This window comes from Monodon monoceros, unplaced genomic scaffold (genome assembly GCF_005190385.1).
Source record: "Monodon monoceros isolate NGI ecotype Baffin Bay Population unplaced genomic scaffold, NGI_Narwhal_1 Super_Scaffold_3, whole genome shotgun sequence".
NCBI lineage: Eukaryota > Metazoa > Chordata > Mammalia > Artiodactyla > Monodontidae > Monodon > Monodon monoceros.
The window spans coordinates 21160825-21178467 of NW_021703780.1; the positions used below are offsets into that span (position 1 = coordinate 21160825).

Consider the following 17643-nt stretch of genomic DNA (forward strand, 5'->3'; position numbering starts at 1 on the left):
CCTCTCTTTACCATCTGTCTCATAAAGGGTCCTGACTTGAGTTATTCCCAATAGCAGTGACCTCTGATTATTCAAAGAAGAGTTATCTAGAAAATATACTGTTTCTGTTTAGAGTTGGGAGCCTAAAGAGAGGCACAGAGCAGGCTACAGGCACACCCATGGACTCACCTTCTGTGTGTGAATGAACAGGATGAGCCCTGGCTTGAATCTGGATAAATCCTGTAGCAACTTGGGCCTCAGTGTCCTTGACTTATGATTTCTCAGGTTGTGTTCAAATCTAGCATTCTTAGACTAGCACATACGTATCATTTGCTAAATATCAACTTAGTGACAAGCAAGTTGTTTGGAAAATCAAAGACAGGTCTCCCATCAGAACTTGAGAAGTGCTGGAGTTCGCCTTCTTTATTGCAAAGGCCCCTGAGGCCTGCCCGGACCTCCGGGTTGCAGAGTGGCACGTTTAGACATTAAGGTTGGTAGACTGGGATCTCTGCTCCAGGTAGGAACTAGGAGTTCAGCCTAGTTCCAGCCCCTTTGTATTCACAAGGGCCCCTGCTGGGCAAGAGGTGCCTATAGGCATATGGGACCCCACGGGCTATCTATATGTTCTTAGCTGAGAACTGGAATTGATAAATGTTCTGTCTAGGACTGAGAGAGGCTCATAGCTGAGAAGCAAAGTCGAGGTTGACTTCTTGGGAGAGTAGCCTGTTTTGCTGCCTGTGTGTCATGTAAATGTTATCAGTTAGTGGACAGAGAACAGGAGGCAAGAGGGCAAACGTGGGTGGCGGTTGTAATTTGGAAAGTGTGAATGAGTACTTGGCTTCTTCATTAAGTTTGCTGTAGATATAGTGAGGCTCCTCCTATGGATAAGATATCTGTATTTTAATATCTCAGACACCTGTCTTGCTTACTCAACTGGAGTAATCTGTGGCTCCTTTGGGCTGCTGACTGGTTGCTCGTCTTGAGATTTTGCAGGTGATTTGTTTGATACGGCCCTTCATACAGTGATCCTTAGAGTACAGCTAATAATCCGACAAGGCCAACAAGCCGTCCCAGGTCACTTATTCTTCTTACATGTCAGGAACCAAGCCTCTCGAGGCTTCAGTATCATTAAAGTCCTGCGGGTCACACCAAAGCCCACCAGCTCACTTTTCGGTACTTATACTGATGCGGCTGCTTCTGTCTTACAGGTGCTTACATCATGCCGAGCCTTCCTTGTCACAGCACGAATCCCCACCAAGGTAAGTGTTGAAGAGTTTCCTCCTTCCAACACACACACACACACACACACACACACACACACACACACACACACTGCAAAACGCACTCGCTTCTCAATTGCGTACACTTATGATTTCGGCCAATGTGTCCAGAGTTCTCTTTGCACAACCATATTTTCCTTCCTTCTCCCTAGAAAGCACCTAAACGTTTCGTCCTTTGTTCCCTCTCTGTGTTAAAGGCATCCCAAGAAAAGTGGCGAAGCATTTCATGTTCCATATCCCCTAGGCTTGTGGATTTCAGTTATTTTTCTCTCTCAACTGGGGCAGGGTTTACACTTTCTTCAAGTCTAGTTCTTATTTCTTTGGGTCCAGTAACGGCCCATTTTTCTAAGGCTTTGACATGTGGGAAATAACCTTCATAACTCTACAGAGTGCATTACCGGGAACGTAGCCACCTAGCCCTCTTTCATGGGCAGACTCTGGTGTTGCCTATGAAAAATAACACGGTGCCACTTGGTTCCTTAAAAGATCTGACATTTTCCATAAGATGTCCTTTGTTATAGGGTGCAAATTAACATTTGAACTGATAGCTCAGGAATTAGGCATCATAATTGCTTCTTTTATTTTCTTTATGGTAACAGAAAGGTGTTGACTGATTTTATAGGATATGAACTCACCTGCCCACAAACCCAGGAAAATGGGGAAGGTTTGGGAGACGCTTTCAGCCTTGCTCCTATGTTTGTGCTGCAGTGTTATTTGCTCATTTTCTCAGTCCTTTCTTCTTAAAATTCAACATGTAGCCACTGTCCTGTGAATACCTACTTACGTGCTGGACACGGTGCTGTAATGCAGTGGACCTGGTAGGACTGACAAACTAATGATTTGCATGATTTTTGTTGAACTTTGAGAAGGTACCAACCCACTGTTTGCTAGTCAAAGGCCATACTGCCTTTTTTCTTTCTGATCATACAAATGCTAAATTTTATAAAGTTTCTCTGAGGAATGAGGTTTTATACTATCCCACCCCTTTTGATAATATAAAGTGAGTCTTTATGTTTATAATGTGTTATAAGTGAAATATAAATGGTGTTGGACTAAATTACCTATATGCTAAAGTACCTGAAGGCAGGATATAAGGAAGTGTTAACCATTATCCCACTGGTGAAAAATTAATTGTGGAAGGAAATTTTATGGGCTTGAGAAAATAGTCAAGCAGCCTATTGAGTAGAAGGCTCCTGAAAGATATGTTTACCCTAATTAAAAATGTTTTCACACAGCAGAAGGTGTATTACCTCTTGGGAAGTCATCTGCCTCCCTTCTGTTGCCCCCTCCTTGCTTTGCCCCTGAGGGAAGGCCCAGCTTCACCCCAAGATGTATATAACATCTCACATCGGCCTGGCTAGGGTAGTTTGGACATTGGTGCTGATTTCTGATATTGTCAGCATCACAAATAAAGGCAGATCTTCTTCCAAAGTGACCTGCCTGCAGAAGGCTGGTTTTCATGTGTCACAGTGCACCTTGGCTAAGAAGCAGAACCGGTGTCAATGACATTTTTCTGGGGAAATAATTATATTCAGAACAGTAGTGTACAACAGCCCCGATTTTCACATAGGTTTCTTCTCTTTTCTTTGGGGGCTGATTAGTTAAACATTTTCTTCTTTTGTCCTTTTATTGTTAAATGTACCACATATGCACAAAATAGAAATGTATATCACCGTGATTAATTGCAAAGCAGATACCTCTGCAGTCACACGCAGATGAAGAAATAGAACTTTTCCATTCCCTCCAGAAGGGGGGAGGAGGGGGGCGGGTGATTGTCAAATCAGGGAAGGGTCTACAGAGAAGCTGGGCTGCAGGATCAGCCTGCGTCAACCAGGCAGATAAAGGGGGTCTCCTGCTGGTCAGAGGTTTAGCAGTTTGCAAGAGCACAGTGTGTTTGGGGAGCTGAGATGTGGGCCCAGGACTGAGTAGGAGGCTGTGGAGGGAGGGAAATTGGTCAGAAAGATGGGCAATCATGACATGGGTTGCTTCATGTGGAACAGTTGGAGTTCCCGAAGGAGCATCACATAATAACATTTAGATTCGCTCTGTTGCCTGTTGGGTGGGGACTGTCTTGCTGAGGGTAGAGGCGGGCCTTGGATGATTCCCTCCTCTTATCTAACTGATCACTTGTATCTGTGGTTCTCTCTCTCTCTCTCTCTCTTTTTTTTTTTTTTTTTTTTTTGCGGTACGCGGGCCTGTCACTGTTGTGGCCTCTCCCGTTGCGGAGCACAGGCTCCGGACGCGCAGGCTCAGCGGCCATGGCTCACGGGCCCAGCCGCTCTGCGGCATGTGGGATCTTCCTGGACCGGGGCACGAACCCGCATCTCCTGCATCGGCAGGCGGACTCTCAACCACTGCGCCACCAGGGAGGCCCTGTGGTTCTCTCTTAAAGATGTCCTCAGGTCTTCCTGCAGCCTGCCTGTGTCTCAGCTTCCTAACTAGTCCCCCTGCCCCCTCCTGCCCAGTGACATTCTTTAAACTGTCTTCCGGGTGGGCTGGAGTCAGGAGGGTCAGTGCTGGGAGCTGAGAACAAAGGCCTGTTAAAAAGAGCCATGGGTGAGATTAGAGAGAATGGCTTGAACCTTGCTGTGATGTCGGTCAGTGTGTCCCCATATCTCCCCTTCTCACCATTGATAAGAACCAGGGCTCCGATGAATCGCATACTCAGCCTGTGCCCCTTACTCATCCCTGAAACTGCAGGGTCTACTTCTCGTTTCTGTCTTGCCCTTGTTCTTTGAATGCCTCTATGCCTTGGCAAATTCTTCTTCTTCTGCCTGGATTTCCCTCTTCGCTCCTTCTTTGTTTGACACACTTGAAGTCATTCTTCAGGGCCTAGGTGGAATGTCTCAGTGCTTTCCTGGTTCCCTGGCACTTTGCTTATTCCAGGGACAGCACTGAGATGCAGCAGAAGCATCCTAACTGACCTCCAACTAACCTCCCCCAGCCAAATTGACCAAAGCTGCCCATGCTAGTCCTGATACACGGACTGATGCCAGCTGCATCTTCAGAGCCGCTAGGTTATAAGAGACTGTAGCTGTTTACACCTGTTCCCACCAGTTGTATGAGATGCCCACCAAAGGTCAGTGGTTTGCTTCCAAACCTATTCATAGCAGTTGTAATTACAATAGTAAATTTTTAAAAAGATATTTTCATATCAATGAAATAGGCTGCAAAAGGAGAGAGTATCTGTGAAATACTGAATGTTGGTAAAATAATTCACTTTAAAAAATTACTGTCTTGTTAAGGACCGGACAACTGTTAAAGGCTGGGGGGTTGGGGAACATAATAATCTAGAGAACTTATGCCCTCACATTGCTTTCCCAGTGTCTTCAAGCTCTCACTCCATTTTAAAGAGCTTCAGTTGGAAGTTGTGTGTCCAGCATTTACGGGTGTGGTCCACAGAGGAAATGCCACTGGAGGGCCAGACAATGGGACTTGACTCAAAGAAGAAAATTTGGCATTATGTCCAAGGCTAGCAGATGAAAATATGTTTATAAGTTTTAATTTGAAATAAATGAAGGTAGAGAGGTACTGTTTTTAGAAAATGATTCCCTGCTTGACATGACTTTTCAAAATCCCCCAAGTATAGATCTTGATAATGATAAGAAGACATCCACTCTAATGGAATGTTTAAAATGTGCCCCCGATGCTGCATGTAACCATGGGAGGACAAGATAAATGTCTCATTCCTCTTTACAGTCCTGGCACACAGTAGGCCTTCCATAAATTCTACTGGTTGGCTGTGTGAACAATGAAAGAATGAATTATCTTTCTACCTCCAGCCCTCATCACCATACTGGGGATTCAGGGGTTCTCTGTTCTAAAATTTATCTGACCAAATGTGTAAAGGTACAACATAGCACCAGCAGGCAGAACTAAGGGTCCTATGGGTTTGGTTCTGAATGGGTTCTTTTTCTATTACATTGCTAGTTTTTTTTTTTTAAATAAATTTATTTATTTTATTTACTTATTTTTGGCTGCGTTGGGCCTTCGTTGCTGCGCATGGGCTTTCTCTAGTTGCGGTGAGCAGGCTTCTCATTGCGGTGGCTTCTCTTGTTGCAGAGCACGGGCTCTAGGTGCGTGGGCTTCAGTAGTTGTGGCACGTGGGCTCAGTAGTTGTGGCTCGCGGGCTCTAGAGCACAGGCTCAGTAGTTGCAGCGCACGGGCTTAGTTGCTCCATGGCATGTGGGATCTTCCCGGACCAGGGCTCGAACCCGTGTTCCTTGCATTGGCAGGCGGATTCTTAACCACTGCGCCACCAGGGAAGTCCCCACGTTTCTGGTTTTAAGATGAGAGGGTAAAATAAACTGATCCAACTCAGTTCTTCATTGTCTTTAGTACCAGGCCCTGTGACTGTTTGTACTGAGATGAGAGACTGAAAAACTGGGAGAAAGATTAGTGGCTGTTTTCCAGGAAAAATAGGCAGAGTGCGAGACTAGAGGTATTTTGAAGAAAAAGAAATGCTGATTACAGGAGAAGCGAGGAAGGGACACTTGTTATTAAAATGGAAAGGAAATAAATCATCATTTATGTATATACACAGAGAGAGAGAAGACTTTATGTGTGTTTCATTGAAACACAGATTAAAATTCCTAAATATTATATTCTTTTAAATCCATTCAAAATATGAACTTTAATGAAAGACAGTGGAAGGAAAGATGACTCCAGTAAGTGGTCAGAGGGTAACCCAAAGAGGTAAAGGTTTAGAGAGAAGGGAAAACAAACATTGTCTCTATCCTGATCTGATTTGCTGAAGCAACATCTTGAAATAAGAGAAAAAAAAGTCTATTTAGATGGCTCCCTTCATATATTCATTTCTCAGTAAATAAATACTGGAGTAGAAGTACAGAAACTTTCCATTGGGTTTGTCCTTGGATGAAATTTAAAAAGTCAGACTTGGAGTTTCCTTTCAGCCCTTTGGGAAAGTGAATAATGCTTTTCCTGAAATATGCTAGATCGAGGTCATGTTGTATTGAATGTATGGAGATATTAAACCAGCCTACCTTCAGAAGATGCCCAATGTTTTGTTTGCACTGGACTGTTTCTAATTGTAGCATTTTTACTTTGAATTATGGGTTTTAAAACCCTCATTACAGGTCTTTATTTCCCCCTCCTCCCTCAATTGCAGCTCGAGGTAACCTTCAGCTACCTGGAGATTCACGGTGTCCTGTGCAGGAAGCCAACTCAGGTGGGTGTGAATAACCTGTTTGTCATTACTGCAAGGTCAGAACCTTTCTTGAGTTTCTGAACCAGCTAATACCTTCTATTTGGTTCACTATTGAAAGTTTCTTGAGATAATGTGGAGAAACAAGGTAAGGGAAAATGGAAGTTTCTGCATGAGAGACTGAACAGGGGCTTAGGTGGGAGGGGCCGGGAATTTGTGATAAGGGAAACACGTTCTCCATAACTCAATTTGAAAAGAACAATTAGCTCTTACGTCACCTGGCCATGTAAACATGAGAGTACTGTTCCTTAGAGATGCTGTACAAGTTACAGCAGTAACATTTCATAGCTATTCTACAGTAATCTGTAAGGTCTTTCTGGGAATAGAGTGATAAGTGAATCTTTTGGTATTAATAAAATGTAGATTTTTAACAACAGCTTTATTGAACTATAAGTAACGGGCAGCCAACTAAGGTGTACAGTTTGATAAGTTTTGACATGTAGACCCATGAAACCATTACCACAGTCAGGATGCTGAACATACTCATCACCTCAAGGTTTTCTCAGGCATCTTAGTAAACATTTCTTCTTGCCCCTCCTCATTCATAATCATCTACAGGTGTCTACTCTCAGCCACTATAAATTAGTTTGCATTTTCTAAAAATTCATATGAATGGAATCATACAGTATGTGTACTATTGATTGTCTGCGTTTTAGCCAGTGTAATTATTTTGAGACTGATTGATTTTGCTGCATGTCTCAATAGCTCATTCCTTTTTATTGCTGAGTAGTATTCCATTGTATGACTATATCACAGTTTGTTTATCCATCACCCACTGATGGACATTTGTGGTGTTTCCAGTTTTTGGCCGACAAGCAAAGGGCAATGAACATTTATTCACAAATCTTTGATTGGACATTGGCTTTTATTTCCTGTGGGTAAATACCTAGGAGTGGAGTGGCTGAATTGTATGTATGTAAACGTATGTATGTATATAGTGTAAATATGTATGTAAACTGTTTAAGAAGCAGCTAAATTGTTTTCCAAAGTGGTTGTACCACTTTACGTTGCCACCAACATTGTGTAAGAGTTCCAGTTCCTCCACATCCTCCCAACACTGGTATGGTCAGCATTTTAATTTTTAGCCATTTTAATAAATTTGTAGTGCTTTCTCATTTGTAGTTTTAATTTGCATTTCCCTAATGACTAAAGATGTGTGGAGCATCTTTTTATCTGCTTACCTGCTGTCATATATCTTTTCGGTTCAAGTGTCAGTTCAAATTTTTTGCCATTTAAAAAATTGAGTTGTTTTCTTATTAAGAGTTCTTTATATATGTGATTTGTACATATTTTCTCTCAGTCTGTGGCTTCTTTTTTCATTTTCTTTACAGTGCTTTTCAAAGAGTGGAAGTTTTAAATTTTGATGAAGTTCAATTTATCAGTATTTTCTTTTATGGATCATGCTGGTATCATATTGAATAAATCCTTGATTAACCTAAGGTCACAGATGTTCTATGTCTTCTAGGAGTTTTATAGCTCTGAGTTATACATTTAGGTCTATGATCCATTTTGAGGTAATTTTTGTGTATAAAGCAATATGTGGATCAGTTTTTTTTTCCCCATTATGTATAGTATTTTTACTTGTTTAAGTACCATTTGTTTGAAAGACTGTCATTTCCCCAGTGAACTGGCTTTCACTTTTGTTGAAGATCAGTTGTTCACATAAATGTTGGTCTATTTCTGGACTCTGGTCCCTTTAATCCTGTCCCTTTGGTCTATTTGTCTATCCTTATGCTGCTCTCACACTGTCTTGATTACTGAGGCTGTTTTAGTAAGACTCGAAATCAGATAGTGTGAGTCCTCTAACTTTGTTCTTTTTCAAAGTTGTTTTAGTGATTCTAGGTTCTTTGCAATTCCATATGAATTTTAGACTCAGCTCAGTTTCTACAAAAAGGCCTGCTGAGATTTTCATTGGGATTATATTAAATCTATAAATCAGTTTGGGGCGAATTGACATCTTTCTTTTAAAATTTTTTTTGCGGTACGCGGGCCTCTCACTGCTGTGGCCTCTCCCGTTGCGGAGCACAGGCTCCGGACGCACAGGCTCAGTGGCCATGGCTCATGGGCCTAGCCGCTCCGTGGCATGTGGGATCTTTCCGGACCGGGGCACGAACCTGTGTCCCCTGCATTGGCAGGCGGACTCTCAACCACTGCGCCACCAAGGAAGCCCAGAACAGATACTCTTGATTTACGTCTATCTTTGAGAGAAAGCATCATTCTTTTTCCATTAAGTGTGATTTTAGCTGTTGGTTTTCATAGATGCCCTTTATCTGGTTGAGGAAGTTCTCTTTTATTCCCAGTTTGCTGAAAGTTTGTATTAGGAATTATTGTTTTATACGATTATTGTGTGCTTTTCTTTTTTTTTCTTTTGTTAATATGGTAAATTTTATTGATTTTTCTAATATTAAATCAACCTTTCATTCCTGAGATTAACCCCACTTGGTTCTGATGTATTGCTCATTTTATATATTGTTGGATTTCATCTTTTAAAATTTCGTGAAGGAACTTTGCAACTACGTTAATGAGACTTATTGGCTGTAATTCTCTCCCTCTGTCTTTTAAAATGTTTTAATCTGCTTTCTGTATTAGAGCAATCATGGTATCATGGAATGACTTGGGAATTAGTCCCCCCTCTTCAATTGTTTTTAGAAAATTCTATGTAGTCTTGGTGTTAATTCTTCTTTAAATGTTTGGTTGAATTTCCAGTGAACTCATCTGGGCCTGGAGTTCTCTCTTAGGGAAGGTTTTTAACTACAAATTCAGTTTCTTTAATAGATATGGGTACATTCATATTTTTTTTCTTGAGTGAGCTTTGGTAGTTTGTGTCTCCTAAGAAATTTATACATTTCATCTCTGTCATATTTATTGGTATAAAGTTGTTCATAGTATCCACTTGTTATCCTTTAAATATCTGTAGAATATCATTCCTGATATTGATAATTTGGTTCTTCTCTGTTTTCTTTTCCATGTCAGTCTGGCTAGAGGTTTATCAATTCTTTTGATCTTCTCAAAGAACTTTCTTTTCAGTTGCATTAGTTTTTTCTATTGATTTCATTGATTGTTTTCTATTTCAGTGATTCTTACTCTGATCTTTTTATTTCCTTCCTTCTACTTATGTTCTTTTTGTTTTTAAAACTCTAAAGAAAATGTGTGTGTGTGTGTGTGTGAGAGAGAGAGAGAGAGAGAGAGAGAGAGTGAGAGTGTAGTTTGCTGATAGCATTCGTAAAAGAAATTGTCAAAATCATCACTTTATGTTGATTGAGATTACATACAAATCCTTGGAACTTTTCCATAGTCCATCTTAGAGCAATGTTTTATCCTATGTTTATCATTCTCCAAGAACTGGCGTTTGGAAGAAAAATTACAGCACCATATATTTGCCCAAATGGGCAAACATATGCAGGAGTGAGTGATAACTCATGAATGATGACATAACCAGGGCCTTCTTGATGGTCCTAATTCAGGAATGTTTATGTTTATGATTTCGGGGTTGGGATGGGAATAGAAGGGCGCTATTGAAATGCCAGTGCCAAGATTATATTCAGAATATGATTAGACTGTGGTATTTAATTATGAGAAAGGATGTTGATATAGCAAGACTAATTTTCCCATGTGGCTGCTGGAACTGCTCTTACCACACTTGTGGTCCTGTCCATTCAATATGTCCAGCATTCAGAGGAACTGGGTGTAAAGCAATCCACCTTAGTCCCATGGAGCTGTTCTGTGGTTGTAAGTACCACAAAAATAGCTCTACAACATGACCTCAGTTTGACTTTGTCCCATGGTACGGACCTTGGGAATGAAATTACTATATAGTGAAACAGTGGTACTACTTCACAGAGGAGCTAGCAATCCAGACACTTGGAATACGAGTCACTTAGTGGTATTCAAAATTTGATGTTTCAAAATTGCCTATGGTGCTTTTAAAAAATACTCATACCTCAGCTATTGGGTTTAAGACAGGCTACAAGGATGTATTGTACTACATGGGAAATATAGCCAATATTTTTAATAACTATAAATGGAGTATAACCTTTAAAAATTGAATAAAAAATCAAAAAGATACTGATACATCCAGCAGCTCCACCCCAGCCCGCTGCCACACACACACACTTACACACACACACACACACACACACTCATGACAGTTAGGCTTCGATTTGTCTGGGGTGGGCATTTGATTCTGTTGTGTCCCAGAGGTTGAGAATGAATAACCTGTGTAACCTCAGGACCCTTGATGTCTCTGGTTTTGATTTTTTCTGATGTGAGATCATAAGGATGATCGTGTCTGCCTGTGGCACTTGCAGTCTAGCCTTGATTAGAACATTTTTTTTCTAATGTTCTCTGGGGTTTATTAACTTCTCTGTCATTGCTATTTTTATCATTTAATTACAGTTTGTAAATTCCAATAAAATGCCAGGGGGTATACACAATTCATGGTATATGAGTGAGAGTGAGTGAATGTGTTATTGGGTTTGTGAAGTGTGATTTTACTATTGCTCTTTTCCTCTTTCTTGTGAAAATGGGGGAGACCTTCATCTTACTTTACAAGTCTCCTTGCCATCACACTTTCTGGTGTTCAAGTTCTCTTGCTGTCACAGTCAATAAATAGAGACCAACAGTTGTATAGTTTTATAGTTATAGAATTTTGGGACCTTTTTTTGTACAACTGAAGTACCTGCTAAAAAATTTTTTTTAATTATAAGTTAATTATTTGCTACGTCATAGAATGATTTTGGTAAACCACCCCTGGCTGTTTTTGTTAGAAGAAAGAAAAACACTTTACAGATCTGTTGGCTGGGGTTTGGTAAAAAGTGCTCTTCTTGGACTTCCCTGGTGGCGCAGTTGTTAAGAATCTACCTGCCAATGCAGGGGATAGTGGTTCGATCCCTGGTCCGGGAAGATCCCACATGCAGTGGGGCAACTAAGCCCATGCGCCACAACTACCGAGCCTGCGCTCTAGAGCCCGTGAGCCACAACTACTGAGCCCACACACCTCAACTACTGAAGCCCCCGCACTCTAGGGCCCACATGCTGCAACTACTGAGACTGCGTGCTGCAGCTACTGAAGCCCGCGGGCCTAGAGCCCATGCTCTGCAACAAGAGAAGCCACCGCAATTAGAAGCCCACGCACCGCAACAAAGAATAGGTCCCGCTTGCCGTAACTAGAGAAAGCCGGTGCGCAGCAACGAAGACCCAACGCAGCCCCCCACCCCCCCGCCAAAAAAAACGCAAAACTTAAAGGTTAGTCAGGTGGTTCTACCTTAAAACAAGAGGCAGAGTGGGCTTGGAAACTTGAGTCTTAAATAGGATACTAGGGCTTACATCGCTATTATTTTAAATGTGTATTGGTTGTCATGAATTATGTTCTGCTAGGTGTCTAAGCAAAAATTTTTTCAAACATTCTATTTTTCCCCAGCTGAAATAGGAGGGAAAGAGATATTTGAGAGGGAGTTCTTTTTCCTGATGAAATGATTTACTGTGTTGGTCTCACCTCTATCACTTTGTTGTAATTCTTTACATTATGCAAAGGTGGTGACACATTATGCAAAGGTGGTGACATATTATGCAGGGCTGGATGAACGCTTTTATGTGAAGTTGAATTTAAAGGTCTCATTTCTTCCCACCTGTCACCTTTTCTTCTTCCGTGTCATTCTATTCAATCCTGTGCAATTAAGGATGATTAGATGTTAAGATTAAGTGGAATTAGAATAAGCTAATTACTGATTACTCGTACCCAAACTGTGAACTGAATAGATGCACTAGATGTGAAGAAAGAAGAAGTACCTTATATTGAAAAATATAATTACCTGTGGTGGGAAGGTAGGGGGTGGGGTGTGGAACATAGATAAGGTGGCTGCATCCCGAAGTATCTGGCTTTTTAAAACATACATTTGCCCAGATAGGTGCATATAAAATATCTGAGCCTAATTTCATAAAGCAGTTTTAGTCTTACTTAAGACACCTCACCGAAGTGTCATATCAGTAAATACCTCCAAGTACAATAATGCTTGCTGCCTTTTTGGGGGTAAATATCTCTTGGACCAGCTTCTACAAGACCGGGGCAATCTTTTGTCTAGAGAATTTCAAAGGCAGTGCCATTAATTCCTTGAGGAATGAATGTGCTGAGAATTAGGATTAAAAAATGTTTTTTATATAGGGAGCCAACTAACTGGTACAAAGGTGGTATGTATTAAATACCTGTTAACAGATTCCCCTAGGGGTACTTAGGAAGAAGTAACATTTTAAGGACTCAAATCACTGAAGTCTTTTTCTTTGATCTCATCATTTTGACAAATAGATTGGATTGCTTTTTCTTTTAACATAAACACTCTGAAAGACAGATTATTTTTGTATAATTCAGCTAATCGTAGGACAACCTAAAGCAAATTTAAAAGCTTCTTTGTCAATCCAGTTGGCTAGCCGCACATTAAGGGTAGTGTTTCCCCATGATATTTTTGTACAAATTAAGTAACAGCAGGAGGTAAATGTATAAGGATATTTGGATGCAGTGATCATCAAAAGGATAGAATTGTACATGAATATTCTTGAGATCCAAGATAATAAATAGTATTTTTTTTTTAAAAAAGAGTGATTGAAGTCAGTTCTTTTTATTTGGAACGTGTTTATAATCAACCTGTCTTCCCTTTTGTGACCTGCCCTTTTTATCAGGTTGTTTTATACTTATTTGTAAGACTAGCTATATGACCTCAGTTCAGCATTTTCGGACATCTCCAGTAGTTACTATAGGAATGAGCCTCTGCCTAGCATGAACTTTATTACTTTGTTCCCTTTGTATAATCCTTTCCAAGTATCCTGTCTTCTTAGAAAAGTTGAAGCTTTTATAAGCACTTGAGTTTTCTTTTGTTATCAGGCAAAAGGTTTTACCATTTTACTTAAATATCTCATGATGTGTCTTGTTTTTAAAACACATTTTACAAAAAAGTGACTACTGGGTTATCCTCCGCTGCTCACTGAAGGAGATATTCTTACTTACACTGGATGCTAGGGATATGACAGACTTTGTAAGTCAAGATGAAATCTTGGTAAAAGGAGAACTCACCTGCGAATGTGGCTATTCAGTTTCCATCACCGGGGGTGGGGGTGGGGGTGGGGGTCTGTTTGAATCTGCAGTTTGGCCCTTAGAAACTTGCTTCAGTTTCTGGACATTTCTGACAAACTAACCACCCTCTACCCTCAGTCTTAAGGTTAAGAGCATTATTTTAAGGAAGTGCTTCTTAAGAAGCTGGTATTGTATTAGTATCTATCAGCGTGAGTACAGAAGTTCCCCTTTGTCCGCAGTTTCACATTCTGTGGTTTCAGTTACCTGTGGTCAACTATGGTTGGAAAATGGAGAAATCCAGAAATAAACAATTCAAAAATCTTAAATTTCATGCTGTTCTGAGTAGCATGATGAAATCTTACGCTGTCCTGCCCCTTCCCACCCAGGACTTGAATCATCTCTTCATCCAGCGTTTCCCACCCGCTAGTCATTTAGTAGCCAGCTAGGTTATCAGATCTGCTGTTGTGGTATTTCAGTGCTTGTGTTGAAATAACCCTTATTTTACTTAATAATGGCCCCAAAGCACAAGAGTCATGACATGGGCAATTTGGAAGTGCCAAAGAGAAGCCATAAAGTGCTCCCTTTAAGAGAAAAGGTGAAAGTTCTTGATTAATAAGGAAAGAAAAAAATTTGTATGCTGAGGATGCTAAGATCTATGGCAAGAACGAATCTTCTATCTGTGAAATTGTGAAGGAGGAAAAGAAATTTGTGCGAGTTTTGCTGTTGCACCTCAAACTGCCGAAGTTATGACCACAGAGTGTGATACTGCTTAATTAAGATGAAAAAGGTATTAAAGGAAATCATCAACAAAGTGAAAAGACAACCTACTGAATGGGAGAAAATATTTGCAAATGATATGACCAATAAGGAGTTAATATCCAACATATATAAACAGCTCATACAACTCAACATCAAAAAAACAAACAACCTGATTAAAAACTGGGCATAAGATGTGAATAGACATTTTTCCAAAGAGGAAATGCAGATGGCAAAAAGGCACATGAAAAGATGCAAAACATCGTTAATCATCAGGGAAATGCAAATCAAAACAATGAGATACACCTCATACCTGACAGAATGGCTGTCATCAAAAAGAACACAAATAACAAATACTGGCAAGGATGTGGAGAAAAGAGAGAACCCGTGTACGTGATTGGTGGGAATGTAAATTGGTGCAGCCCCTGTAGAAAACAGTATGGAGGTTTCTCAAAAAAACTAAAAATATAACTACCTTATGATCAGCAGTTTCAGTCCTGGGTATATATCCTAAAAACCCAAAAACACTAATTTGAAAAGACACATGTACCCCAGTGTTCATAGCAGCACTGTTTACAATAGCCAAGATATGGAAGCAGCCTAAGTATTCACCAACAGATGAATGGATAAAGAAGATGTGGTTTGTGTACACACACACACACACACACACACACACACACACACACACACACAGAGGAATACTACTCAGCCATAAAAAGAATGAAATTTTGCCTTTTGCAGCAGCATGGTTGGACTTGGAGGGCATCATGCTAAGTGAAATAAATCAGACAGAGAAAGACAAATACTGTGTGATATCACTTATATGTGCAATCTCAAAAATACAACAAACTAGCAAATATAACAAAAAAGAAAGACTCAGATATAGAGAACAAACTAGTGGTTACCAGTGGGGAGAGGGAAGGGGAAGGGGCAATATATGAGCGGGGGATTAAGAGGTACAACTATTAGGTAGAAAATAAGCTACAATAATATATTGTACAACACAGGAAGGAATATAGCCAATATTTTTATAATTATAAATGGAGTATAAACTTGAAAAATTGTGAATCACTATCTTGTATACCTGTTACTTATATAATATGTACATCAATACTTCAATTACAAAAAATGGAAAAGGCATTAAATTTATACAGTAAGATGTTTTGAGAGAGACCACATTCACATAAATTTTATTATAGTGTATTGTTATAATTGTTCTATTTTATTATTAGTTAATTGTTGTTAATCTCTTAGTATGCCTAATTTATAAATTAAACTCTATCACAGGCCTGTATGTATAGGAAAAAACAGCATATATAGGGTTCGGTGCTATCCGAGGTTTCAGGCTTCCATTGGGGGTCTTAGAATGTTTCCCCACGGCTAAGGGGGGGACTGCCGTATATAGTTTACATTATTTAAAATAAAAAAATCGAAGGAATTGGATTCATTATTAAGCAGTGTCCAACCTGGTTGTTGCAGATGGTTGTGGAAACTGAGAAGTGCAGCATCTCCCTGAAGATGGCATCACCTGAGGACGTGAGTGAGGTGCTGGCGCACATCGGCACCAGCCTGCGGAAGATCTTTCCTGGCTTCTCCCCATTGTGAGTTCTCCCGCGGGAGGGTGAGGAGAGCAGAGACCTGGTCTCTCCCTCAAAATGAAAACAGCCTTCCTCTTGCCCCTTCACTTGGTTCCTCTCTCATACTTTCTTCTTCTCTTAAACATTACATGTTACAACCCTTTCTCAAACCTTTGTGTTTTATGTCTGAGATTTTCTGTATGGCTGCTTTTTATTTTTTTATTTTTTTATTCAATTTTTTAAAACATCTTTATTGGAGTATAATTGCTTTACAATGGTGTGTTAGTTTCTGCTTTATAACAAAGTGAATCAGTTATACATATACATATGTCCCCATATCTCTTCCCTCTTGCGTCTCCCTCCCTCCCACCCTCCCTATCCCACCCCTCTAGGTGGTCACAAAGCACGGAGCTGATCTCCCTGTGCTATGTGGCTGCTTCCCACTAGCTAGCTATTTTACGTCTGGTAGTGTATATATGTCCATGCCACTCTCTCACTTTGACACAGCTTACCCTTCCCCCTCCCCATATCCTCAAGTCCATTCTCAAGTAGGTCTGTGTCTTTATTCCCGTCTTACCCCTAGGTTCTTCATGACATTTTTTTTTTCTCTTAGATTCCATGTATATGTGTTAGCATACGGTATTTGTCTTTCTCTTTCTGACTTACTTCACTCTGTATGACAGACTCTAGGTCCATCCACCTCACTACAAATAACTCAATTTCGTTTCATTTTATGTCTGAGTAATATTCCATTTTATATATGTGCCACATCTTCTTTATCCATTCATCCGATGATGGACACTTAGGTTGCTTCCATGTCCTGGCTATTGTAAATAGAGCTGCAATGAACATTTTGGTACATGACTCTTTTTGAATTATGGTTTTCTCAGGGTATATGCCCAGTAGTGGGATTGCTGGGTCATATGGTAGTTCTATTTGTAGTTTTTTAAGGAACCTCCATACTGTTCTCCATAGTGGCTGTACCAATTCACATTCCCACCAGCAGTGCAAGAGGGTTCCCTTTTCTCCACACCCTCTCCAGCATTTATTGTTTCTAGATTTTTTGATGATGGCCATTCTGACCGGTGTGAGATGATATCTCATTGTAGTTTTGATTTGCATTTCTCTAATGATTAATGATGTTGAGCATTCTTTCATGTGTTTGTTGGCAATCTGTATATCTTCTCTGGAGAAATGTCCATTCAGGTCTTCTGCCCATTTTTGGATTGGGTTGTTTGTTTTTTTGTTATTGAGCTGCATGAGTTGTTTGTAAATTTTGGAGATTAATCCTTTGTCAGTTGCTTCATTTGCAAATATTTTCTCCCATTCTGAGGGTTGTCTTTTTGTCTTGTTTATGGTTTCCTTTGCTGTGCAAAAGCTTTTAAGTTTCATTAGGTCCCATTTGTTTATTTTTGTTTTTATTTCCATTTCTCTAGGAGGTGGGTCAAAAAGGATCTTGCTGTGATCTATGTCATAGAGTGTTCTGCCTGTGTTATATGGCTGCTCTTTAAAGAGCTGGAGTGATGAAGGGATTTGGCAATCCTCTGACCTCCACTCCTAAGACTAAAACAGAAGCCTTTTTATTGTAACCTGAGATTTACCCTAGTGTGAATTTTACTCACAGCTATTAGCAGAATGCCAGGAGCTGCATGCTTTGAAATGAAGGCAGTGAGTATTAATGAAGAGTGAGAGTGCTTCATTTTCCTTATTTTTTTCTGTTCAGTAAGAGGAAACTTAAAAAGCCAAAACTGAACATCAAAATTA

General features: G+C 40.2%; 1 protein-coding gene across 7 annotated transcripts in view; it reads left to right on the forward strand.

Moving 5' to 3' along the window:
- CARMIL1 (capping protein regulator and myosin 1 linker 1) overlaps positions 1–17643 on the forward strand; it is a 435866-nt gene that overhangs the window by 235829 nt on the left and 182394 nt on the right. For all 7 annotated transcript variants that reach the window (XM_029242717.1, XM_029242718.1, XM_029242719.1 and 4 more), the window contains 3 exons: positions 1188–1238; positions 6388–6447; positions 15782–15903. In XM_029242717.1, coding sequence (XP_029098550.1) covers positions 1188–1238; positions 6388–6447; positions 15782–15903 — 233 coding nt within the window. The remainder of the gene's footprint in view (positions 1–1187; positions 1239–6387; positions 6448–15781; positions 15904–17643) is intronic.